This window comes from Pan troglodytes, chromosome 19, assembly GCF_028858775.2.
Source record: "Pan troglodytes isolate AG18354 chromosome 19, NHGRI_mPanTro3-v2.0_pri, whole genome shotgun sequence".
In the NCBI taxonomy this organism is placed as follows: Eukaryota; Metazoa; Chordata; class Mammalia; order Primates; family Hominidae; genus Pan; species Pan troglodytes.
This window is the reverse complement of record NC_072417.2, coordinates 94,623,503-94,645,674: the sequence shown is the minus strand read 5'-3', so window position 1 is coordinate 94,645,674 and position 22,172 is coordinate 94,623,503. Positions and strand designations below refer to the sequence as shown.

The window sequence follows — 22,172 nt, the reverse complement described above, 5'->3', positions numbered from 1 at the left end:
CCTCCCTCCCTCCTTCTCCCTCCTCTTCCCTCCCTCCTTCTCCCTCCTCTTGCCTCCCTCCTTCTCCCTCCTCTTCCCTCCCTCCTCCTCCCTCCTCTTGCCTCCCTCCTCCCTCCTCTTCCCTCCCTCCTTCTCCCTCCTCTTCCCTCCCTCCTTCTCCCTCCTCTTCCCTCCCTCCTTCTCCCTCCTCTTGCCTCCCTCCTCTTCCCTCCCTCCTTCTCCCTCTTCCCTCCCTCCTTCTCCCTCCCTCCTGCTCCTCTTCCCTCCCTCCTCCTCCTCTTCCCTCCTTCCTCCTCCTCCCTCCTCCCTCATCCTCCTCTTCCCCCACCTTCCTTCTCCTCCCTCCTCCTCTTTCTCCCTCCCTCCTCCCCCTCCCCCTCCTCCCTTCTGTCTCCTCTTTCCTCCTCTTCCCAGCACCAGGCCCAGGCTAGTCCTTTGAGGAGCAAGTGAAGCCATGGTGCCTGCTCTTTCGGAACCCTGCCCTGGAGTATGGGGAGGTGTCACCAGCACATGGGATCTCGTCCTTGTACCATTGACATTCCGTGGTTGAGCCCCGCAGCACCCAGGGCGAGCACGTGGCCCACGGCCAAGGTGGCTGGTCTGCCGCCTGCACTTCCTCCTGTGAAAGGAGGTGTGCGGGAGACCTGCTCTGCCCGTCATGGCCTTTCCCGGCAGGCAGGCGTCTGGCCCGGGGTGCTAGCAGGGAGCAGGGGCTGCTGCTCGAGGGCCGGCCCCATGGCCCTGATCTCCTTGGAGCCAGCCCTGTCCCCCACATCCAGGGGTCTGGGCGAGGCCCAGGGCTGTGTTCCTGGGAGAATGCTGACCCTGCACTTCTCTGGCTGGTCATGGTGTCACCACTGGGGAGGCTGGGCCGGCACGTCAGTCTATGCCTGGCATGCAGGGCCCTCCCTGAGATATTTGCTCTCACCACTCACAAAACATCCTTCTTGCTCCTGGATTGAACTTTTATGCCTCACAGCCCTAACCCATCATTTTTCAAAGGTTCCTATAATAATTTGAAAACATCTTGTAAAAATGACATAAGCCACAGCCGCTTGCAGCAAATAACTGGCCAGTGTTGAAGCGAGTCAGACCGGGTGCTCCTGCACCAAGTGTGTGCCAGCCGTAACCCGGGCAGGCCTGTCCTCTGGCCCTTGCTGCCGGCACCAGCTCTTAACACGGGGTGCACTGGGGCTCCCCATCACGCAGGACCTGCCCAGAATTTCCACAGTGGATGGTGTTCAGGAGCAGTGGTTAGGATGGCTGGCGGGGGCCTCACTGACGCTCCAGCTCCCATGCTCCCCTTAGAAGACAGCTTTTGGCCGGGTGCGGTGGCTCACGCCTGTAATCCCAGCACTTTGCGAGGCTGAGGTGTGCGAATCACGAGGTCAGGAGATCAAGACCATCCTGGCTAACACGGTGAAACCCCATCTCTACTAAAAATACAAAACATTAGCCGGGCGCGGTGGCGGGTGTCTGTAGTCCCAGCTACTCGGGAGGCTGAGGCAGAAGAATGGCGTGAATCCGGAAGGCAGAACTTGCAGTGAGCTGAGATCGCGCCACTGCACTCCAGCCTGGGTGACAGAGTGAGACTCCCGTCTCAAAAAAAAAAAAAAAAAAAAAAAAGACAGCTTTTGTTTGTTTTTAAAATTCTCATCTCGGAGGAAACTTTCTAGAAGTACCAATATTCTTTTCAAAACATAGCTTACAGTTTTTCTTTTCTTTTTTTCTTTTTTGAGACAGGGTCTCGCTCTGTTGCCCAGGCTGGAGTGCAGTGGTGTGATCACGGCTCACTGCAGCCTTGACCTCCTGGGCTCAAATGATCCTCTGGCCTCTGCCCCCTGAGTAGCTGGGAGTACAGACGCCTGTCACCACACCCTGATAATTTTTATTTTTATTTTTATTTTTTTTTTGTGGAGATGGGGGTCTTGCTATGTTTCCCAGGCTGGACTCTAACTCCTGGGCTCAAGCGATCTGCCTGCCTCCGCCTCCCAAATTGCTGGGATTACAGGCGTGAGCCGCCGTGCCCAGGCTTATTTTCTTACATGCTTGTCCTAGAACAACTGAATGTGTAAAGTGGAAAAAACAAAAACAAAACCCCACCCAGCCCAGATAACCATCTCTGACATTCTGGCACATTCCTTTTGACTCTGTTGCTCTGGACACTCATTTCCATGGGCAACGAGCAGGCTTGCTGGGGTCCTGCCGGGTGTGCCTGGGGCACAGCCAGTGGGAGAACTGATGCGGCAGAGTGGCTGGCTGTGCGGGAGAGGCCATCCCGGGTGGGCTTCCAGGGGCAGTCAGGGCGCAGCCTCTCCCGGGCCCTCAGGCCTGCATGCATCACTGAGCTGTCCGGGCTTCACGGTCACAGTCATGATGGGTGTCAGCAGTGGCCAGTGTTCGGGCACACTCCCTGCAGGTGACCTGTGCGTTGCCTCGCTGTGGGCCGTGCCGTCCCTGGCCCAGCACGGTGCATGAGCAGCCCGGGCACTCTCTGACTGTGTGCTTTCCAAACCCAGAAGCTGGCAGGGCGGAGATGCTGGACCACGCCGTCCTGCTTCAGGTGATCAAAGAACAGCAGGTGCAGCAAAAGCGCTTGCTGGACCAGCAGGAGAAGCTGCTGGCGGTGATCGAGGAGCAGCACAAGGAGATCCACCAGCAGAGGCAGGAGGACGAGGAGGATAAACCCAGGCAGGGTAGGCCGGGCTGGCGGATGGAGTGGGATGGGGCCAGGCAGGGGGTCTCCTGCTGTCCTCATGCGGCTGGGTCTGAGGCTCGGTGGCCTCTAGACCTGAGCGTGAGTCTGGTTTTGGTTCCCAATGCTGTTGCTGGTTCTTCTGAGCCCCTCCACTGGCAGCCTGTGTTCGGTGCTGTGGCTAAATTGATGACCGACTTCATTTGCAGTGGAGGTGCATCAAGAGCCCGGGGCAGCGGTGCCCAGAGGCCAGGAGGCCCCCGAAGGCAAGGCCAGGGAGATGGTGGAGAATCTGCCTCCCCTGCCTTTGGACCCTGTCCTCAGAGCTCCTGGGGGCCGCCCTGCTCCATCCCAGGACCTTAACCAGCGCTCCCTGGAGCACCCTGAGGGGCCTGTGGGCAGAGACCCTGCTGGCCCTCCTGACGGCGGCCCTGACACAGAGCCTCGGGCAGCCCAGGCCAAGCTGAGAGACGGCCAGAAGGATGCCGCCCCCGGGGCAGCTGGCACGGTGAAGGAGCTCCCCAAGGGCCCGGAGCAGGTGCCCGTGCCAGACCCCGCCAGGGAAGCCGGGGGCCCACAGGAGCGCCTCGCAGAGGAATTCCCTGGGCAAAGTCAGGACATTACTGGCGGTTCCCAAGACAGGAAAAAACCTGGGAAGGAGGTGGCAGCCACTGGCACCAGCATTCTGAAGGAAGCCAACTGGCTCGTGGCAGGGCCAGGAGCAGAGACGGGGGACCCTCGCATGAAGCCCAAGCAAGTGAGCCGAGACCTGGGCCTTGCAGTGGACCTGCCCGGCGGGGCGGAAGGAGCAGCTGCACAGCCCCAGGCTGTGTTACGCCAGCCGGAACTGCGGGTCATCTCTGATGGCGAGCAGGGTGGACAGCAGGGCCACCGGCTGGACCATGGCGGTCACCTGGAGATGAGAAAGGAGGCCCGCGGCGGGGACCATGTGCCTGTGTCCCACGAGCAGCCGAGAGGCGGGGAGGACGCTGCCGTCCAGGAGCCCAGGCAGAGGCCAGAGCCAGAGCTGGGGCTCAAACGAGCTGTCCCGGGGGGCCAGAGGCTGGACAATGCCAAGCCCAACCGGGACCTGAAACTGCAGGCTGGCTCCGACCTCCGGAGGCGACGGCGGGACCTTGGCCCTCATGCAGAGGGTCAGCTGGCCCCGAGGGACGGGGTCATCATTGGCCTTAACCCCCTGCCTGATGTCCAGGTGAACGACCTCCGTGGCGCCCTGGACGCCCAGCTCCGCCAGGCTGCGGGGGGAGCTCTGCAGGTGGTCCACAGCCGGCAGCTTAGACAGGCGCCTGGGCCTCCAGAGGAGTCCTAGCACCTGCTGGCCATGAGGGCCACGCCGGCCACTGCCCTCCTCGGCCAGCAGCAGGTCTGTCTCAGCCGCATCCCAGCCAAACTCTGGAGGTCACACTCGCCTCTCCCCAGGGTTTCATGTCTGAGGCCCTCACCAAGTGTGAGTGACAGTATAAAAGATTCACTGTGGCATCGTTTCCAGAATGTTCTTGCTGTCGTTCTGTTGCAGCTCTTAGTCTGAGGTCCTCTGACCTCTAGACTCTGAGCTCACTCCAGCCTGTGAGGAGAAACAGCCTCCGCTGCGAGCTGGCTGGTGCACTCCCAGGCTCAGGCTGGGGAGCTGCTGCGTCTGTGGTCAGGCCTCCAGCTCCTGCCAGGGAGCACGCATGGTCTTTGGGTTGAGCTCGGCCGTGCGTGGAGGTGCACATGGCTGCTCACGGTCCCGACACAGGCTACCGTGAGAGCCAGCATCCAACCCCATGCTTGCAGGGACTCAGAATGATAATTATTATGACTGTTTATCGATGCTTCCCACAGTGTGGTAGAAAGTCTTGAATAAACACTTTTGCCTTCACCCAGCCTCGGTGGATGCTGTTTGGTGTCCAGGAAGCACAGGGAGCAGGGGCCAGACTCGCGAGCCGGGTGTCCAGGGGTACTGGCCGGTGCCGCCCTTTGCACTCCTCATGGTTGGCCCAGCCCTCCATTGTCTGTGTTTTTCAAAATCCAGTTGTGGCTTTTTTAAAAAAGTAAAAAACACCACTGATAACCTGATTAGTGAAGTTGGTCCTGGGGGAGTGACTGAAAGGAAAGCCTGAGGCCGGCTCAGGATTCCAGATGTGTAAAGCAGAGGCCAGAGGTCATGAGGGAACGGCGCCATGACCTGAGCGTCGCGGTGACTGGACACTAGATGCAGCACAGCCCCAGAGAGACCCTGTGAGCAGGCAGAGCCGCCTGGTGCCAGGAGGTGGTCCAGCCCCCAGGGCCAGGCTGACGGGCGTGCTGCCTCGTGACCAGGACACGCTCCACAGCCCTCTCACCTGGCGGGAGAGAGAGGAGGTGCTGCTGTGTCCACAGCATGTGTGGACAGGCACAGCATCCGAGTCTGCTTTGGCTCGTCCTCTGGGGAGCTTGCGCCCCAACCCTGCCACGAAACCCTGCCACGAAGGGCAGAGGACCAGGCCTGGGTCTGGGGGAGGCCCGTGTCGGCGAAGGGTCCCTGCACGGAGGGCCGGCCTCAGCCTCTGGTGGTGTCTTCCTGCACCTTTTGATATCCTTTTGGCTTTTTATTATAGTTTCTTCCCTTGAAGGATGTCACTGGGCAGCCTGAAGACTGGAAATTTTTTTTCTTTTGAGACGGAGTCTCGCTCTGTCACCCAGGCTGGAGTGCAGTGGCGCGATCTTGGCTCACTGCAAGCTCCGCCTCCCGGGTTCACGCCATTCTCCTGCCTCAGCCTCCCGAGTAGCTGGGACTACAGGCGCCCGCCACCACGCCCGGCTAATTTTTTTTTTCCGTATTTTTAGTAGAGACTGGGTTTCACCATGTTGGTCAGGCTGGTCTCGAACTCCTGACCTTGTGATCCACCCGCCTCAGCCTCCCAAAGTGCTAGGATTACAGACTCGAGCCACTGCGCCTGGCCTGAAGACTGGAAATTAACTAGAGGGAAGCTTCTGGAGGCTGAGTGGTGACTCCTGCCGAGCCCTGGGGGCTGGGAGGGGGCCGGGAGGAGGCTGGGAGGGGGTTGCGGGGCCAGGGGCTGGGAGGAGGCTGGGAGGGGGCTGTGGGGCCAGGGGCACCGCTCAGCATTTGGGAGGTGCCCCGCCAAGGGGGTTCAGTCCTGGTCATTTCTGTCCTTCATTCTCAATTAAAACCAGTTCCAAATGAACCACTGCTCAGTGGTAAAACTCCTTCTGGACGTTCCCCTTGGATTGGAACTCCATTTGTTAAATTGCTCAGAGTGGGATTTTCATTCCGGCTGGATTTCCCCAAATATCTTACCGTGACCCAGTTTTCTTTTCCTTCTCTGGAGGTTATTCCACCCTCCCCGCTTTCTGTTGAGATGGCTGCTGTTGCTGGAGCGGGCTGCCCTTGGCCGGCACAGAGAGGCATCCATGACGGCCGTGCCTCTGCTGTCGCCCACCCCGCTGCACCCCGGAGTCCCTGCACCCCCAGCCACAGGCAGGGTCACCTGCTCCCATGCACACTTCCTTATTCCTTCCCACCCGCACCCCCTAGCCCAGGTGGCAGCCCCTCAGGGAAGGAAAGAGAAACTTCTTTCCCCAGAAGCCTCACAGACCCCTGGGTGGGGCTTCTCAGAATGTTACAGAGGGGCCTTGGGGCCAGGCTGCGCTTTCTGACGACAGGCTGCTCCTGTCTGGTCAGTCCTGGTGCAGGTCGCTGGGTTGTGGAGCCTGCCTCTCGGGGCTCAGTTCCAGAGCAGGGATAGCGCTGTCCCGTCGCCGGTGTGTACTTCTGCGTGGGAACAGACTTGCACAGCACGCTGGCCCAGGGACGGATTGAGCGGAGCTGAGCCCTCAAAGAACTTTGGGTATCTCCTGAGAGCCAAGGCATTTGCTGTGGTTTGATGTGTCCCCTCCAAAATTCAGGAGTTGCCTAAATGATAGTATCAAGAGGTGACTAGGCCGAGGGCTCCTTCCTCGCTCGTACGATTAAGAGCCTTATAAAAGAGGCTGCACCTCCGCCTTCTGCAGCGTGAGGACACGGCACAAAGGCCCTCCCCAGACACCAGTACCAATGCCTGGATCTCGGGCTTCGCAGCCTGCAGAGCTGTGAAAAATCAGGCCGTTCTTTGTAAATCACCCAGTCTCAGGTGCTTTGTTAGGGCAGCAGGGACGGCCCAAGGGCACCTGAAGCAGTTAGAGCTCCACACTGTCCCTGCGGTGCGAAAACAGAACCCCCACCCCTCCCCTCCCCCTCCCCCCCGCCCCCCCCCCCAGCCCGCCCAGCTTCCTGAGCTGTCAATCGATGTGGTGCTGAAATCCAGTCACTCAGGGAGGAAGGGCAGAGCAAAGGTGGGAGGTTTGCAAGGAAATTTGGGGTGGCAGAAAAGAGGGTATCCCCAGGAGGCCTGAGAGCTGAGTTTGGAGGTGTGGGCCACGCTGGGCCACAGGAAGTGGCAGGTCTGTCACCACCTCACACACAGGGTGAAGGACAGCGAGGGGGAGTGCTGGCAAGACAGGTCTGTGGGTGGGATGGGAGGCTGGATTTGGAGGGAGAAGATGCAGGAAGCTCTGCCAATGAGCTGCCAGAGAACAGAGGAGAGGGCGTGACAGGGCTAAGAAAAGGACGTCTGCGCACTGAGGCTCGCTCATGGATGAGTGCTGGGCACAAGTAGGAGGAAGGCAGGGGTGGGGGGCAGCCGGCCCTGCACGCTGGGGAGGCGGGTCGGGTGGTTTGTGCCAGCGCAGGGCATCTGAGTCTGGCATGCACAGGGATGGACTGCGGTGGCTTGACCCCAGGAGTCTGGTCTGGATTTCCGTGGTTCCCAAGATGTGACACTATCCTGGCCCTTGGGACAAAATCCAGCACTCTGGTCTGGCTCCTGCAGACCCACCACCCAGATCAGACCCTTAGGGGAAACCAGGTTAATTCTGGGGTAGCATCTGGAGGAGGAAACATGGAGGAACAGACCTCAGCCCACGGGGTCAGCCGCTAGCACGGGCCTGGGGGCAGGTGCAGGCTGCAGCCCCAGGAAAGTGCAGCCTCTGCACCCCGGAGCAGGGGGGCTCTCAAAGCAGTCCCCGCCACGCCCTGCAGGTGGCGCTCAGGCCCCATGGACTCCGGGGTCTCACCATCAACAAGTGCCCGGGCGGAGTCAGGATGTGGCCCTTCTCACCTTAGTTTTAGGTCAAGTGATGTGATAGGGAGGGGGAACGAGAGGGCAGGCGCCATCGGTGAAGTACCTGGGCTGCTGAGGGGGCGACCAACCCCACACAGGAGGGGCACTGGCTGCTGGTGCTCTACGCAGGCCCCTCTCGGAGACTCAGGCCCTTTTGTGAAGAGCCTCCGCCCTGCCCCGTGTCCAGGAAAGCCACCTGCGAGGACCCTGCCCCATGGAGTGTCCCCTCGTGGTGCTGACGTCCTTGTCTTTGGTGTGTGCTGTATACCCACAGCAAGGTCTGCAGGCTTCACCAGATTCACATTAAATACCTTAGTGAGAGTGTTTTAAAACGGGGACCTTGAGGCAGGGTGTCCCCAAGTCCCAGCCCTGCCAGCTTTGGGGGAAAGCCTCTGGGCCCCATTCCATCTCAGAGAGGCCAAGACCCACATGTTGCAGTCTGCACACAGTAAGCCCCAGGCTGCAGGATTTGACCGAGTCTTTATCGTGGCTTCCGTTACATCTTATTCTAACTCAGGTTTACGGACACAATGCTGGAAAACCAATTCCTGCTCTACCCACGCCTCAACTTGTTAAGAAAAAACAGGATCTAACACCGAGGAACGTCACATCTTCGCCATTCCCACTTCCTTTCTGCCCTAGGCATTCGATATGTGCCACCAGGGGCCATCAGGACTAGGGCTCTGCACCCATGGCAGCAGACAGGTGTGAAGCTCAGAGTCCCTCCTAACAGCCTCCCTCCAGCGTCTTCTTGGCCTGCAAGATAAAGTGTTTTGTCTGAATGGCTTGCTTCCAAGTTAGATATGCCTCAAAAGCAAGCTACCACACCACACGTGGTGTTCTACCAAATACCTTACAGAGAACTTGGGTGCTGGCATGTGGTGGGGGCTCGACTGGTTGGAGCCTGGGGCCCCATGGGCAGGTTCTCTGGGTCACTTGTCCACGGGACAAGGGCCTCATGACACCATCACAGAACTCACTGCTGCCCCCTCCTCTGAGCCCCCACGAGATGCCACATTTGGTCTCAAGCTCTCATAAAGGGAAGGCAGGAGCCCCCCCCCCCCCTTTTTTTTTTTGAGATGCAGTCTCACTTTGTCGCCTAGGCTGGAGTACAGCAGCGTGATCTCGGCTCACTGCAACCTCCACCTCCCAGGTTCAAGTGATCATCCCACCTCAGCCTCCCAAGTAACTGGGACTACACCACCATGCCTGGCTAATTTTTTTTTCTTTCTTTCTTTCTTTTTTTTTTTTTTGTAGAGACGGGGTCTCCATATGTTGCCCAGGCTGGTCTCAAACTTCTAGGCCTAAGCAATTCACCCGCCTCAGCCTCCCAAAGTGGTAGGATTACAGGCACGCGTCACCATACCCAGCAAAAAGTGCAACTTCTGATGAGTCACCCACCCCTGGATCCAAGGCTGCTGGGGCCGGGTAGGGATGAAGGCCGTGGAGCTCTTGTTCAAATACCCTTTCTCTGGTCCAAATCTCCGGATTAACAGCTCCCAGTAAACAGAGTCAGCACTGGCATCAAGGCCTACCCAGATACACTGAGGTGGTACCCGGTGCGGCTGACTCTTAGGGAACCAGCCTCAGAATGACTTAAAGCCCCACGGGCAAGAAGCCCTATCGTGCCAGTTGTGAGGGTGGCTGGGGGTTCCCGGCAGGACACGTGCTGAAGGAATCCACCACCGCAGGTGCACAGGGGCTGCAAGTGCCAGGGAGGTGAAGACCCGGAAGGTGCTGGGCACTTTCCGGGAGTCCTGTGTTGGGTCAATCCTGGCATGACACCCCTCGGCGGCAGTGCTAACACGAAAGCTTACGCGTTTTACAAGGCGCTTTTTTGCACACATCTCCCATCCTTTCTGAGGTTGGTGCCAGTCCCGCTTTACAAACATGCAGGGACAAGCCCAGGACGGCCGAGGTTTCGCGGGCTCGTCGATGGCTCGGTGATTTTGTCAGCCGGCGTCTAAAGCACGCGGCAGGCGCTCAAACCTTGAACCAACGGGAAAGCAAAGGAAAGCCGGGGCCCGCTGGCTCTTGGAGGGGAAGGGCTGGGAAGGGGGGAAGGGGCCCGCGCCCACCTACCGCGGCGGCGAAGCAGCTCCGCAGGGCCTCGAACTCCCGCGCGCAAAAGTCCTTACTCAGGCGGCCGCCCGGGGCCGTGGAGGCCTGCACGCACCTGCCGTACGCCGCGGCCTGCGGAAAGGACGGGCGTGGGTCGTGGGGTCCCCTGACCCCGTCACCGCCCTCCCTCCCAGTCACCTCCCCGCGCGGCTCCTCCTGCCCCGCAGCACTGGCCCGCCCGCGGCTCCTCACCTCGGCCCCGCAGGCGGCCAGCCGCTCGGGGAAGGCGCGGAGGCGGCTTCGCACGCGGCCCCACACCACTCCGTTAGCCGACATGAGCGGCTATTCCCAGCCCCCTGGAGGCCGCCATCTTAGGTCCGTCCTCTTCCGGTGTCAAACAGTTTGATAGGTCGGCGCTTCCGCCCATAACCTTTCCTGAACTTCTTAATTGGCCAGGCTTTGCCTGGCCTCGAGCCCCTGCAATTGGCTCTTGTCCTAGTCTGTCTGTGCTCTGGGACTTCGGATTGGCCTAGGCTCCAATTGTTTACGAAGCCAACCTCAGGGCCCGCCCTACCGTGAGGGATTGGTCGGCGGACCCAGACCCGCGCAGTGATTGGAGGGCCCGGGCCTGGCGGAAGCGGGGCAGACCGGGAGGGGACCTGGATCATGGCTGCCGCGCCGCCGCTACGGGACCGCCTGAGCTTTCTACACCGGGTGAGTGAGGGCGGTCCGCCCGGGCCCCGGTCCCACGGCTCCTCTCGAGCGCCGCATTCCCCGGACTCGCCCCAGGCTGGAGCCATTGACCTTGCGTCTCCGCGCCGGGTAGCTGCTCCTGGCCCCTTCGCCCGCGCCGACGCCCCTGAGCTGCCTGCCCGCCCGCCGCGCCGTCCCAGGGCCTTCCAAGCCGGGCCTTCCAAGCCGGGCCTTCCAAGCCGGGCCTTCCAAGCCGGACCCGCCGAGCGCAAGGGCGATGGGCACAGCCAGACCCTGGGGGAACGAACAGGCCTCGGCCAGCATTCAGTGGCCTCCGACGGGAGGGAAGGAGCGGCGGACCCGGTGGACGTGGAGCCGCTGTGTCCGTGCTGCTGGCGCCCAGATGGGCTGGCAGCCCGCCGTCCTCCCTGACGGTGGCGTTTCAGAGGACTCCGGTCCTGGAGAGGCACCCCTGGGTTGCAGAGAACACAGACATCTCGAAGGGACAGAGAAGGACGCACCATTGTAAGCCCCTCTTAGTAAACCCTCTGAGAAGTAGAGGCCGGGGCGAGTTCCCAGGTGTCGTCCTGAGCAAACTGCCCTCTTTTGTCAGCCCTGAGCTTTCCTGGGCTGGACCTCAGAGGGGGCTGGGTGGTCCCAGGGCGTGACCTTGGGCTGCCAGAAGCCACGCTAGGGTTGGTCAAGGCTCTCAGTGCAAGGTTTCGACATAGTCGTTCTGTGCTGCGTTCTGCAGTTGTCAGCTGTCACCTGCAAACCTCAGTAGCTCCCCTTAGGGCTTGGTGGGCAAATAGTGTCAGTGATGCGTGTCCACAGCCTCGGGAAACACTTCAGGTCCACGTTTTCGTATGTTGTCACTAGATCTCGGCCCTTCCGACTGAAAGGCTTCGGCACCTCACGCGGTGGGTCCCATGCTTGTCCTCTTAAATACTCTTGAACTCTATTCTGTCCTGATACTGAACAATGCAAGAATGGGTGGTTCCAGTTTTCATCCCTATAAACCGTACATCTTTGTGCCAGTAAGTAAGCATGAAACAAATAAGTACGTCTGCGCTAAGCGAACGTAAAACACACGACATCAGTCGGTTCTCGGGGAGCGATGGAGCTAGCCAGGCTGAGCGGCTGTCACTCTGCCAATCCGGCCTCTGGGGAGGTGGAACGATTCATAGTCCCCTGTGTGGAAAAGGGGCTTGCCTGGGCCTTGTTTGGCTTTGCTAGTCAGTAGGTAGGTATAGGAGAGGTACCTTCAAATAGCCTTACGTGCTGGTAAGTGCAGGGAGGCTGGGGGCTGTGTCCCTTCTTAACCCAAGTGGCGCAGCTCCTCCGTGGAGAACCACCATTGATTTGCCTCTTCTCTGAGGCTGTTCATCCCTGACTGTTGAGAGAGGACCCTGCTGCAGCCTCCCTGTGGCCAGTAGCACAGTTCTCATCCCTTCCCAGTCCTCTCTCTGGCCATGTCAACAGTGAGAGGTGGGTCGTTTCCATCCCCTTTGGGGGGCTGCGGATTCACCCCTGTGGGAAATGGCACCTCATCATGGTAGGGGCTCTTGTTCCCTTTCAGCTCCCGATTCTCCTGAAGGGGACGTCCGATGATGATGTCCCGTGTCCGGGCTACCTGTTTGAAGAGATTGCTAGTATCCTTCCTCGATGTCCCCGTGTAGTGGAAAGAGCGGATGGCAGGGTCCCAGAGTGGTGCAAAGGGTTCCTGGGGATTCTGCTGTCCCTAGGGGGATGCACGGCTCCTTTATTATTGTAACCAGGCGTGGGTGGGGTCTGAAGGCTGCAATACTGATGACACAGGGGACCCTAGAAGCCCAGGTGCTCCTGATGGCAGAGCCTCCAGTAGGCGCCTCCAGGGAGCGTGAACTGAGAGGCCCCATGGCCTGGTCTCCCTGCGGCCTGGCGCAGCCCTCATCATCTCGCCCTTCCCTAACCCGAGCGTGCCGCAGAAATCTCCCACGAATCTCCGGGCAGCAGCCAGTGCCTGCTGGAGTACCTCCTGAGCCGCCTGCACAGCAGCTCCGGCCACGGGAAGCTCAAGGTGAGCCCCTGGGTGGTCAAGGGTCAGGCCCGAGGCCCGGCCCACGGTGGTGAGGATGGAGGAGCAGACGAGCGGCCCAGGGTGGCAGGCAGCTCTGTGCCCTTGGGGTGCCCCCGGGCCCTGCCCTGGGTGTCCCGTGTCCGGCCTGCCCAGCACTGCTGACCGCCCCACTCCCCAGGTGCTGAAGATCCTGCTCTATCTGTGCAGCCACGGCTCCTCCTTCTTCCTGCTCATCCTCAAACGCAACTCTGCCTTCATCCAGGAAGCTGCAGGTACAGAGGCCGCGCACATGCTCAGGAAGAGCCAGGGTTTTGGAGAATGGGGGAGGGTGGCGAATCCTCCAGGTTTGAGAAGGAAGACTTCAGCCAGAGCCCTCACCTGGGCCAGGTCCCGATCAAAGCCCTGCCTTGCTGATCCTGGCCCATCCCTGGCCTCTCCACCTGCTGCCCACCCTCACCCCAGCTGGCCGGCTCGGCCTCCCCTGACGCGCCCTGCCCCCTCCCTCTGCTGGGTCCTCCGTGCCTCCCATGTGTCCCTGGGCCTTTGGCTGCGTCTGTCCCTGCGCTTGCTGCCCCGGGTGCCAGTTTGTTTCTCTGTGTGCCCCATGGGTCTTCCCCCTCCATCCCAGTGCCCACACATAGCAGACTCAGTGCCTGTTCACACATCCTTCCCAGGCTGTGGGTTCCCCTTCTGGGGCTGCTCCTCGGAGCCCAAGACAGAGGGAGGCCATGGGAGGGCGGGGCTGGGAGGCAGGAGAGGCGGGGCCCTGGCCAGTCGGTCTGTCCAGGCAGAAGATGGGTCTGGGGGAGCTGTCCCCGCAGGCTTTGGGGCAGTCCCATGTGCCTCTGCCTAATGAGGACTTGTGGGGGCTTGGCCTGAGATCTTCCCATGGGGTGGAGGGAGGCCTGGCTCCAGGTGGTCACTGGGCGCACCATGTCTGGACCCCACCCCAGCCCCTGAGTGGGGAATTCTGGGGAGGGAGACTGAGTCTGTCTCGTGCCACTGCTTGCTTGTGGAGACCTCAGGGTGTACCATCCACTGGGCTCACCCCCAAACCGGTGTTGAAACCAGTGTCGTCCCACTTTATGGCAAGTGGGCATGCAGCTCTAGGTGTTCCGCAGGGGCCAGTGCCCTGGGCCGCCATAGACAGTTGTGACACATGACTTAGGCAGTAGATGCCCCTGAGGGGACGGCAGTGCGGGGGTGCTCTCGCCATCCTAACAGAGCTCCTCACAGCTTTGGGGCCAAGGCAGCACCAGCCATTTATCCTCACCATTCAGCGGGCGAGAGGGCCCCGGGCTCCAGGCCACTCCCGTGGCTGTGGTTGGTGCATGTACGTCGTGGCCTCAGTGGTCTCGGGGACACGCCCTGGGGTGGGGGCTGCAGCAGGTGGGGGGATGGGGCACAGCGGGACCTGAGGATGGGAAAGGCTCTTCTTCAGACCCTGGGTTCTTGTCGGCACCAGAATCTCTCCTGTGCAGAGGCAGCTATGGATGATGGCTGTCGCCTGCCGTGCCTGGACACTGGCCCTGGGTGACACACAGGCTGTGGGAGGTGTCAGGACAGGCCCTGTGAGGAAAGTGGGTGCCAGATGCCACACGTGAGAGACGGGGCGCCCTGCTCCAGGTGGTGGGTGTGCAGTGAGGATGGCCCGCCCCACACGCGCAGAGCGTCAGAAAGAGGAAAGAAACAAAACGCGGCTGGCAGTTACAGACAGATTTTCTTTAGTTAAAACCTGAGAGGCACCCCCAGCCGATTGCGGTCAGGAGCACTTTATCTTACAGACTAAATGTTGGTTTTAGGATGAGAGGGCTTATCAGAAGCTCGGAATGTTTATGTGTGTGGAGAAGTTTATGGCAGGGTTGGAAGGAGGGAAGGTTATCTTGGGGCAGGCATCTTTCCAGCCTGGAGGTGGGTTTTCTCGAAGCTGGCATCTTCCCGGCTGGAGGAGGGTTATATCGGGGCTAGCATGTCTCTGGTTGGGGAGGAGTTTGGAATGTTTCTGGTTGGAGATGTTATTTGTGGTTCATGGTCGTGCTGACCTTAGCCATTAGGCTGATGCCCTATGGATTTAAGCAGTTTTTGGTTAAGGTGAACTTTAGAATGAGGGGCTTGTCCAAGATGGTGATGCTCCTGCTCTGTCACAGAGCAGGGGCAGCGTGGGGTGGCAGGTGGGTGCCCTGGGCTCCTGCAGGGAAGATGGCAGCCGCAGGGTGTCAGTTCATCCAGCCATTGACTCAGCTTGTGGCCGCCAGTCCTGGGCCCAGGGACAGCCAGGAGCATCGTCTCCGAATCACGGGACCAGCCTGCCGGGGTGGAGGTAGACGGCCGAGGGGCGTGAGTGGATTCGCCTGTGACAGAGGCTCTCGAGGGGTTCTCAGAGGCACAGCTCTCAGCGTGAGCCCTGAAAGGATGCCGTGGCCCCAGGTGTAGGCTTGGGGGGCCCTGGGGCCGGAAGATTTAAGGAAAGAAGCCCCAGTTCATCGTGACAGGAACTCTCAGAGCAGAGGACCTCGAGGCGGCTGAGACTGGGGTTGAGTGGGGCCAGGTGGAGCTTTCAGGCTGTGATAAGAATGCTGGTTTCTCCCTCCAGGCCCCGGAAGCCTCTGAGGGGTCCCTGGTGCACCTGGGGCAGGGAGAGTGGGCTTCGGGGAGGCCGCACCCGCTCAGGCACCAGGGGTTGCCAACCCTGGGGGAGACGAGGTGGTTACTGTGGAGAGAGTCTCGCCTCTGTGGGGCATGGGTGAGGGGGAGCCGAGGGTCTGCTCAGGTGTGGCCTCTGCAGGGTCCTGGAGGAGGGCATCCCATTGGCTGTGACAGAAGGGCCTTGGTGGCAGGAACTTGCCACCCTGGAGTGGGCCCAGTGCACCGTGCTCCACAGGGAGCAGCGGTGCCAGGCTCAGCCCTGCCCCCGACTTGCCTTTTCTGTTCTGCAGCTTTTGCGGGGCCCCCAGATCCTCTGCACGGGAACAGCTTGTACCAGAAGGTTCGCGCGGCCGCACAGGTGAGCCCAGGAGCAGTGTCGCTCTGCGGGGTGCCCCTCCTCCTGTAGAGGGGTGGGATTGGGGCCAGGATGTCAGCTGGGGGGTTTGCAGTTCTCCCGTCCGGGATCCCTGCCTCTGCTCCTTGCTGGTGGCCACAGAGCCTGTGTCCAGCTGAGTGGCTCAGGAGAAGTGTCCGGGGGACAGAACGGAGCTGATATGGGTGGCAGGGTGAGTACAGCAGGCCCTGGTGTGAGGACACTGAGGGCCTTCGCCTCCCCGTGTAGGACTTGGGGAGCACCCTGTTCTCGGACACCGTGTTGCCGCTGGCTCCCTCCCAGCCTCTGGGGACCCCGCCTGCCACAGGTAGGTGACTGAGGGGACCGTGTCCAGCTCTGGCACCTGGTTTCTGCCTCCCTGAGTGTCCTGGGCGTCTGTGCCATCCGTGGGCAGGGCCGAGGGTGGGGGCCGGCTTGCCGCTGACGGAGGACCCTCTGCAGGCATGGGCTCCCAGGCCAGGCCGCACAGCACCCTCCAGGGTTTCGGCTACAGCAAGGAACACGGCTGCACGGGTGAGTGGGGAGGGCCTGCATGGGCTCCGGCATCTCAGGGTGCGGGGATGAGGAGGTGGTGGGGGCCGGACCATGCCGCCCCATCTAGTAGCTGCTGTCCCCCGTCCCCTCCCCTACATGGCCTCAACCCTTCCTGGGGCTGTCCCCACTGTCTCTCTCTGGCTGCTGACGTGGGGGTGGGGCAGGTATGGCCAGGGCTGCTTTATGGACAGACGAGAGAAACCAGGCCGAGCAAGAAGTCAGGGCTGGGCCCCGTGGCAGGGGTGAGTCCCACTCTGAGAGGGGCCGAGGGCTGTGCCCCTGGCTGTGGTGCAGGTGACTTAGGCAGTCCCGTGTGGAGCTGTTATGAGGTGGGGCAGTACCAGTGGACAACCGCTCATCAGCGCCAGGAGGGCCACAGGTGGCACCACTGCCTGCGGCTGGGACCCAGCCCCCAGCCCAGCTGTGCCCTGCTGCCGGGCCCTGGGCGGTGTCTAGCCGCTCACCGTTAGGCTGTGTCACACTGTCCTGCACACAGCCCGGGGCTCCTGCCGACACTTTGGTGTCGGGGCAGCTTCTACAGGGAACTCACACAGGAAAGGCCGGCCCCTCCCGAGCCCTGGACACACCCTCCCTGAGCCAAGGCCAAGCCCAAGCCCCTTAGGACACCTTCACCCCCAGAGGACAGAGGGACGGAGGCATAACTCTGCAGTGAGCTTTGGTGTCCAGGCCCACTGGGAGTGGGAATGCCAAAGTGGAGTCCACTGGGAGCTTCCAGAGGGCCTGGGGCCCACCAGGAGGCCTCCCTACCTGCAGCGTGTACCCCGACCTCCCCAAGCTTGAGCAGGGAGCCGATGCGGGCACCCTGTTCCCAGAGAACGCGGGTGGGGGCCGCACTGGGCGGCCGTCCCATCTCCCTCTCCTCGGGTACAGGCTCGGCAGGCGAAGCCTTCCTCTCCACCATCCAGAAGGCCGCAGAGGTGGTGGCCAGCGCCATGCGCCCCGGGCCCGAGAGTCCCAGTACCCAGAGGCTCCTGCCGCGGGGTGACACCTACCAGCCTGCCATGATGCCTTCAGCCAGCCACGGTCCCCCAACCCTGGGGAACCTACTCCCCGGGGCCATTCCAGGTCCCCGAGGTATCGAGGCAAGGGCTCCTCCCCTTGGGGTCTGGGTCACTCCTTCCTGTCACCGCTGGGGCTTTGCGGCCACGGAGGCAAATCCCAGGGCCTCCCACACAGCAGGAGGGGGTGGGACCCGAGGCGGAAGCAGATGCCCATGGGGCTGGTGTTTGCTGAAGCTGGAGCCAAGGTGGCCACCCATCCTCAGCTCAGGACTCAGCCCCCGAGGCCTCCTGGTCCAGGGCCCCGGGAGGTGGGCATGGGGCTGGCCCGAAGCCCCAGGGATCTCACCGGCTGTCCTGTTTTCTCCAGCTGTGAGGCATCAGCCTGGGCAGGCCGGAGGGGGCTGGGATGAGCTGGACAGCGGCCCCAGCTCTCAGAATTCCTCCCAGAACAGCGACCTGAGCAGGGTCTCGGACTCGGGCAGTCATTCCGGCAGCGACAGCCATTCAGGGGCCAGCCGGGAGCCGGGTGACCTGGCAGAAAGGTGAGCGGGAGCTGCCAGATATGCAGGAGAGGTCTCGGAGGCACCACACTGTCCCCCTCCCAGCGCGGCTCCTGCTCTCCAGGTTCTCCCTCATGCGAGGCGGGAGTGGGGGCACGGCCTCCACTCACCCTTGACCCGGCCATTCCCCCTGGCAGGGTCGAGGTGGTGGCCCTGAGTGACTGTCAGCAGGAGTTGAGCTTGGTGAGGACTGTGACTCGGGGACCACGCGCCTTCCTGAGCCGCGAGGAGGCACAGCACTTCATCAAAGCGTGAGTGCGCCCAGACCCGCCCGGCTCTGCCCCAGCCCCAACCATGGGCGAGGGAGGAGGGAACGGGCCGCACCCGCCACCCAGGTGTCCCCTCTGTGCAGGTGTGGACTGCTCAACTGTGAGGCCGTGCTGCAGCTGCTGACCTGCCACCTGCGTGGGACCAGTGAATGCACGCAGCTGGTGAGCTGCACACGCGGGCGGGAGGGCGTGACTGTGTGCATGTGCCTGTGTGCGTGTGTGTGCCTGTGTGCACACCTGTGTGTGAACATTTCTCTGTGTGGCTGTGCGTGCCCACATGCCTGTGTGTGTGCGTGTGGGTGTGTATGCCTGTGTATGTATGCCTGTGTGTGTACACACTTGTGCACGTGTGTGGTGTGCACACACGTGTGTGTGTGTACATGACTGCATGTGTGTGGTTGTGTATGTATGTGCCTGTGTGTGTGTGCATGCACATGAAAGTGTGGACACGTGTGTGCGTGTGTTGGGGGCTTGCGGAGGAATGAAGGTAAGGCAATCGGGGCAGCAGGTCACATGCTTCTCGCTGGGGTCTGTCCAGGAGCTGGGGAGGACAGGGCTCTGGTGTCCGGGAGCTGGGGTGTAAGGCGGTGCGGACAGGGCTATGGTGTCTGGGAGCCGGGGTGTAAGGCGGTGAGGACAGGGCTCTGGTGTCTGGGATCCGGGGTGTAAGGCGGTGCGGACAGGGCTCTGGTGTCTGGGATCCGGGGTGTAAGGCGGTGAGGACAGGGCTCTGGTGTCTGGGATCCAGGGTGTAAGGTGGTGTGGACAGGGCTCTGGTGTCTGGGATCCGGGGTGTAAGGTGGTGAGGACAGGGCTGTGGTGTCTGGGATCTGGGGTGTAAGGCGGTGAGGACAGGGCTGTGGTGTCTGGGATCCGGGGTGTAAGGCGGTGAGGACAGGGCTGTGGTGTCCGGGAGTGGGGGTGTAAGGCGGTGAGGACAGGGCTGTGGTGGAGCTGTCTCTGGGGCCTCCTGGCACTCCAGTCATTGATGAGGAGGAAGAAGAGGGAGAGAGATGGCAGATAGGCCTCCCTGGCGTGGACCTGCTGCCGCATGGCTGCTGATGTCCCTCCCTTCACCTGCAGAGGGCGCTGTGCGCCGTCGCCTCCCTGGGGAGCAGCGACCTCCTCCCGCGGGAGCACATCCTCCTCCGCACCCGGCCGTGGCTGCAGGAGCTCAGCATGGGCCGCCCGGGACCTGTGACCAACAAGGCCACCAAGGTGGGCAGCTGCGCAGGCCACACGCACACCGGGGTCCAAGGGTACAGCGGGAGATACGCTGCAGTCCACGGCCACCCCGTCCCTGCCCGGCGCCTGGTCGGCCCTTCCCGGACCCCCTCTCAAGTCCCCGTCCCGCTGGCAGAGGGAGCAGCAGCAAGTCAGGATCCTCACCTCCCCATTGCCTTCCCGCCTTCCACCCAAACTCTGCAGCACTCACAGTACACTGGCCTCTACCTATTCCTGGAAGCCCCCAGACTCCTCTGCCTTAATGTTCCTGCCCTTGTGTCTTGGCTCACACTTACCTCTTCCAGGAAGCCCTCCCTGACTGCACATGCAGTTTGCCACCCATGACACAGCTCATGCTCAACTCCCAAGCTCCGGAGGGCAGAAATGGTTCCATTCATCTCTGTGCACTGGAACGCTCTGAACTGCCTGGAGGCCACTGGAATCACACTGGGAGGCCTCTCCCGGCCGCCAGGCCCTGGCACCTTCCCTCTGCCTGTGGGCATTCCCAGCTTCTTTCTTCCTGTTTTCTCCCTGGCTGCTGGAAACACAGGTCCTCAGTCACCCATCCCCAAGTCATCCTTATCTGTCATTGGCCATCTGCTAGCTCACCTTTCAGTCAGAGCGACGAGTGAGCCTGGGGTTCACATCACCGCAGGCGAACCTCGTAGTGGGGTTTCTAAGACGGGCATGCTGGAAGAACCCTGCGTCCAACAGTTGGAAATGCCCAGATGTGCCAGGCCACGTGTTCACTCCCTCCGGCAGTGCCTGGCGGGTTATGACGGGGAGGGTGTCCATTTGTCTAGTAGTGAGTGAAGGAGCAAGATTCGAGGTGTGTATGTGACACCTGCCCCGTGTCGCCAGCACCAGCCCAGCAGCTGCTCTCAGTGGGATGACAACTGGGTGCACTGCCCCAGCCCCCTCCCAGCAGCCGGTGTCCTGCCCAGAGGTGGCCCTGCCCTCTCGGTGGAGGGACTGAAGAGGTCCTAGGGAGAGGCGGGCCCTGGTCCCCACATTTCCCAGGGTTGCATAGGAACCTCCCTGGTTCCTCCTTCCTCTTTCAGATCCTGAGGCACTTTGAGGCCTCCTGTGGGCAGCTGTCCCCTGCCCGGGGCACCTCAGCTGAGCCTGGCCCCACAGCCGCCCTCCCAGGCCCATCTGACCTGCTGACCGACGCTGTGCCTCTTGCTGGGAGCCAGGTCTTCCTGCAGCCTCTGAGTTCAACCGCGGTCTCGTCCTGGAGCCCTGCTCCCTCATCTGGGATGCCGTCCAGCCCTGTGCCCACCCCACCCCCAGAAGCCTCCCCCATTCCAGCCCCCGGAGACCCCAGCGAGGCCGAAGCCAGACTGGCAGAAAGCAGGGGGTGGAGACCTGAACGGATCCCAGGGGGCACGGACAGCCCAAAGAGAGGCCCCAGCAGCTGTGTGTGGAGCCGTGACTCGTTGTTTGCTGGCATGGAGCTGGTGGCCTGTCCCCGCCTGGTGGGGGCTGGGGCTGCTGCGGGAGAGTCCTGTCCTGATGCTCCCCGCGCCCCCCAAACATCGTCCCAGAGGACAGCAGCCAAAGAGCCTCCTGGCTCAGAGCCGTCAGCTTTCGCGTTCCTGAACGCCTGACCCAATGGCCTGGCCCTGGAGTCTTCAGCTTCAGCTGCTGCCTGGGGCTGTGTGTGCTTCCTGAGCAGCCTCAACCGTAGCTGCTACAGTCTCCAGGCACCTTGACTTGAGAGGAGGGCCCTAGGGCTACCTCAGTTTCCCCCATCTCCTCTGCCAGAGGCTCTGGCTATTTGGACTTGAATCCCTAGGAGGGATGGCAGGTGGCAGGGCTTCAGAAATGTCGATCTCAGGGCTCTCGGGGGGCAGTCCCTGCCTGTCTTGCCCTCAGACATGAGGTTTCTTGTGTGAATGCGGAAGCGACTACCAGGTTCTTTATTTCATTTTGATCTCAGCTCCCTCCTTCCCCAGGAGGTCATGAGCAGCAACAAGCCACTGCTCCCCCGTCCCATCGGGGTGGGCTAGGTGCTGAGGCTGAGTTTGGTGCACGTGGGTTGAGGGTGTCTTGTCCGGGCTGCCTTGTGCTGTCTGGCCTGAGGCCATTTCAAGTCTCAGATCCCCACGTGATCCTTCCCTGGCTCTCAACTGCTCCTTTAGGCTGTAATTGCTTCCTACACACGAAGCCTCTGATTGGAGCCTCTGGTCCATCTCAGAAAAACCTTCCGAGAGCGCTGGGGTTTATGCTTTCTGAATAAACACTACTGTTTACATGAAGCTGGGCCGCTTGTTTTTCTTCTTTTGTGTATGTGCATTTTAATAAAAATACCATCAATAGGGGGCACACGCAGAGGACTGCTTTCCTCAAAGGAGGGACAGGCGGTATTCCTAAAACGTTTGGTAGAACTCCCCAGCGGCACTGTCCTTGCAGTTCACCTTCTTAATGGCAAGGTTTTAAACTATGAAATTCAGTTTCTTCAATAAATAATAGACTATTTGGGTTATCTATTTCTAATTTCAGCAGTTTGTGTCTTCAGGGGATTGGTCCATTTTATATCAGTTGCTGAATTTGTGATCCCGTTTTTTTGTAGTATTCCTTTATTCTTCCGTTCATGCCTGTGGGGCTGTAGTCACACTATCACACTCTCCCTGTCATGCCTGTGGGGCTGTAGTCACACTATCACACTCTTCCTGTCATGCCTAATATTGGTCACTTGTTTTCCCTTTTTCTTGGTCAGACAGTTTATTAATGTTATTAGTTACCTCAAAGAACAAACTTTGGTGTTTTTTTTTGTACTTCACTAATTTCTGTTTTTCAGTTTCCTAGTTCACTAATTTCTGTTCTTTATTATTTCCTTTCTTCTGC

The 22,172-nt window shown here is 60.8% G+C and overlaps 3 protein-coding genes across 32 annotated transcripts in view; 2 read left to right on the top strand and 1 right to left on the bottom strand.

The window, feature by feature from the left end:
- SLC38A10 (solute carrier family 38 member 10) overlaps window positions 1-4,577 on the top strand; it is a 52,900-nt gene extending 48,323 nt beyond the window's left edge. For all 25 annotated transcript variants that reach the window (XM_016933156.3, XM_063800031.1, XM_063800024.1 and 22 more), the window contains 2 exons: window positions 2,520-2,696; window positions 2,905-4,577. In XM_016933156.3, the coding sequence (XP_016788645.1) occupies window positions 2,520-2,696; window positions 2,905-4,025 (1,298 nt within the window). In that variant the 3' untranslated portion in view covers window positions 4,026-4,577. The remainder of the gene's footprint in view (window positions 1-2,519; window positions 2,697-2,904) is intronic.
- Window positions 4,578-8,321: 3,744 nt separating this feature from the next.
- Window positions 8,322-10,328, bottom strand: NDUFAF8 (NADH:ubiquinone oxidoreductase complex assembly factor 8). 3 transcript variants are annotated; one of them, XM_016933153.3, is made up of 3 exons: window positions 10,174-10,328; window positions 9,939-10,053; window positions 8,322-8,616 (listed from the first exon to the last, which is right to left on the bottom strand). In XM_016933153.3, exons 1-3 carry the CDS (start codon window positions 10,255-10,257, stop codon window positions 8,450-8,452), a joined length of 366 nt encoding a protein of 121 aa, XP_016788642.1. In that variant the 5' UTR covers window positions 10,258-10,328; the 3' UTR covers window positions 8,322-8,449. The 3 variants fall into 3 exon arrangements, with proteins under 3 accessions (XP_016788642.1, XP_001162283.1, XP_024206411.1); XM_001162283.5 differs by having other exon boundaries at window positions 9,943-10,053; XM_024350643.3 differs by lacking the exons at window positions 9,939-10,053; window positions 10,174-10,328 and adding an exon at window positions 9,678-9,839.
- Window positions 10,008-21,583, top strand: TEPSIN (TEPSIN adaptor related protein complex 4 accessory protein). Of its 4 annotated transcripts, XM_016933143.4 has the most exons (14): window positions 10,571-11,139; window positions 11,494-11,651; window positions 12,194-12,266; window positions 12,582-12,673; window positions 12,852-12,945; window positions 15,610-15,677; window positions 15,942-16,020; window positions 16,155-16,226; window positions 17,139-17,342; window positions 17,637-17,811; window positions 17,967-18,080; window positions 18,182-18,260; window positions 19,182-19,316; window positions 20,384-21,583. In XM_016933143.4, the coding sequence occupies exons 2-14, from the start codon at window positions 11,544-11,546 to the stop codon at window positions 20,930-20,932; spliced, it is 1,842 nt and encodes a 613-aa protein (XP_016788632.2). In that variant the 5' UTR covers window positions 10,571-11,139; window positions 11,494-11,543; the 3' UTR covers window positions 20,933-21,583. The 4 variants fall into 4 exon arrangements, with proteins under 4 accessions (XP_016788633.2, XP_016788636.2, XP_016788632.2 ...); XM_016933144.3 differs by lacking the exon at window positions 11,494-11,651 and having other exon boundaries at window positions 10,008-10,635; XM_016933147.3 differs by lacking the exons at window positions 11,494-11,651; window positions 17,139-17,342 and having other exon boundaries at window positions 10,505-10,635.
- Window positions 21,584-22,172: the final 589 nt, after the last annotated feature.

What these genes read in the sequence shown, in the direction of transcription:
- TEPSIN (XM_016933143.4), top strand. Translation starts at nt 11,544, where the DNA reads ATGCTTGTCCTCTTAAATACTCTTGAACTCTATTCTGTCCTGATACTG. An exon ending in GGGGACCCCGCCTGCCACAG is followed by an intron (nt 16,021 to 16,154) that starts GTAGGTGACTGA and finishes GACCCTCTGCAG; the next exon opens with GCATGGGCTCCCAGGCCAGG. An exon ending in CCAGTGAATGCACGCAGCTG is followed by an intron (nt 18,261 to 19,181) that starts GTGAGCTGCACA and finishes CTTCACCTGCAG; the next exon opens with AGGGCGCTGTGCGCCGTCGC.
- NDUFAF8 (XM_016933153.3), bottom strand. Translation starts at nt 10,257, where the DNA reads ATGTCGGCTAACGGAGTGGTGTGGGGCCGCGTGCGAAGCCGCCTCCGC. An exon ending in TGGCCGCCTGCGGGGCCGAG is followed by an intron (nt 10,054 to 10,173) that starts GTGAGGAGCCGC and finishes TCCTTTCCGCAG; the next exon opens with GCCGCGGCGTACGGCAGGTG. An exon ending in CTGCTTCGCCGCCGCGGTAG is followed by an intron (nt 8,617 to 9,938) that starts GTGGGCGCGGGC and finishes TTTATCTTGCAG; the next exon opens with GCCAAGAAGACGCTGGAGGG.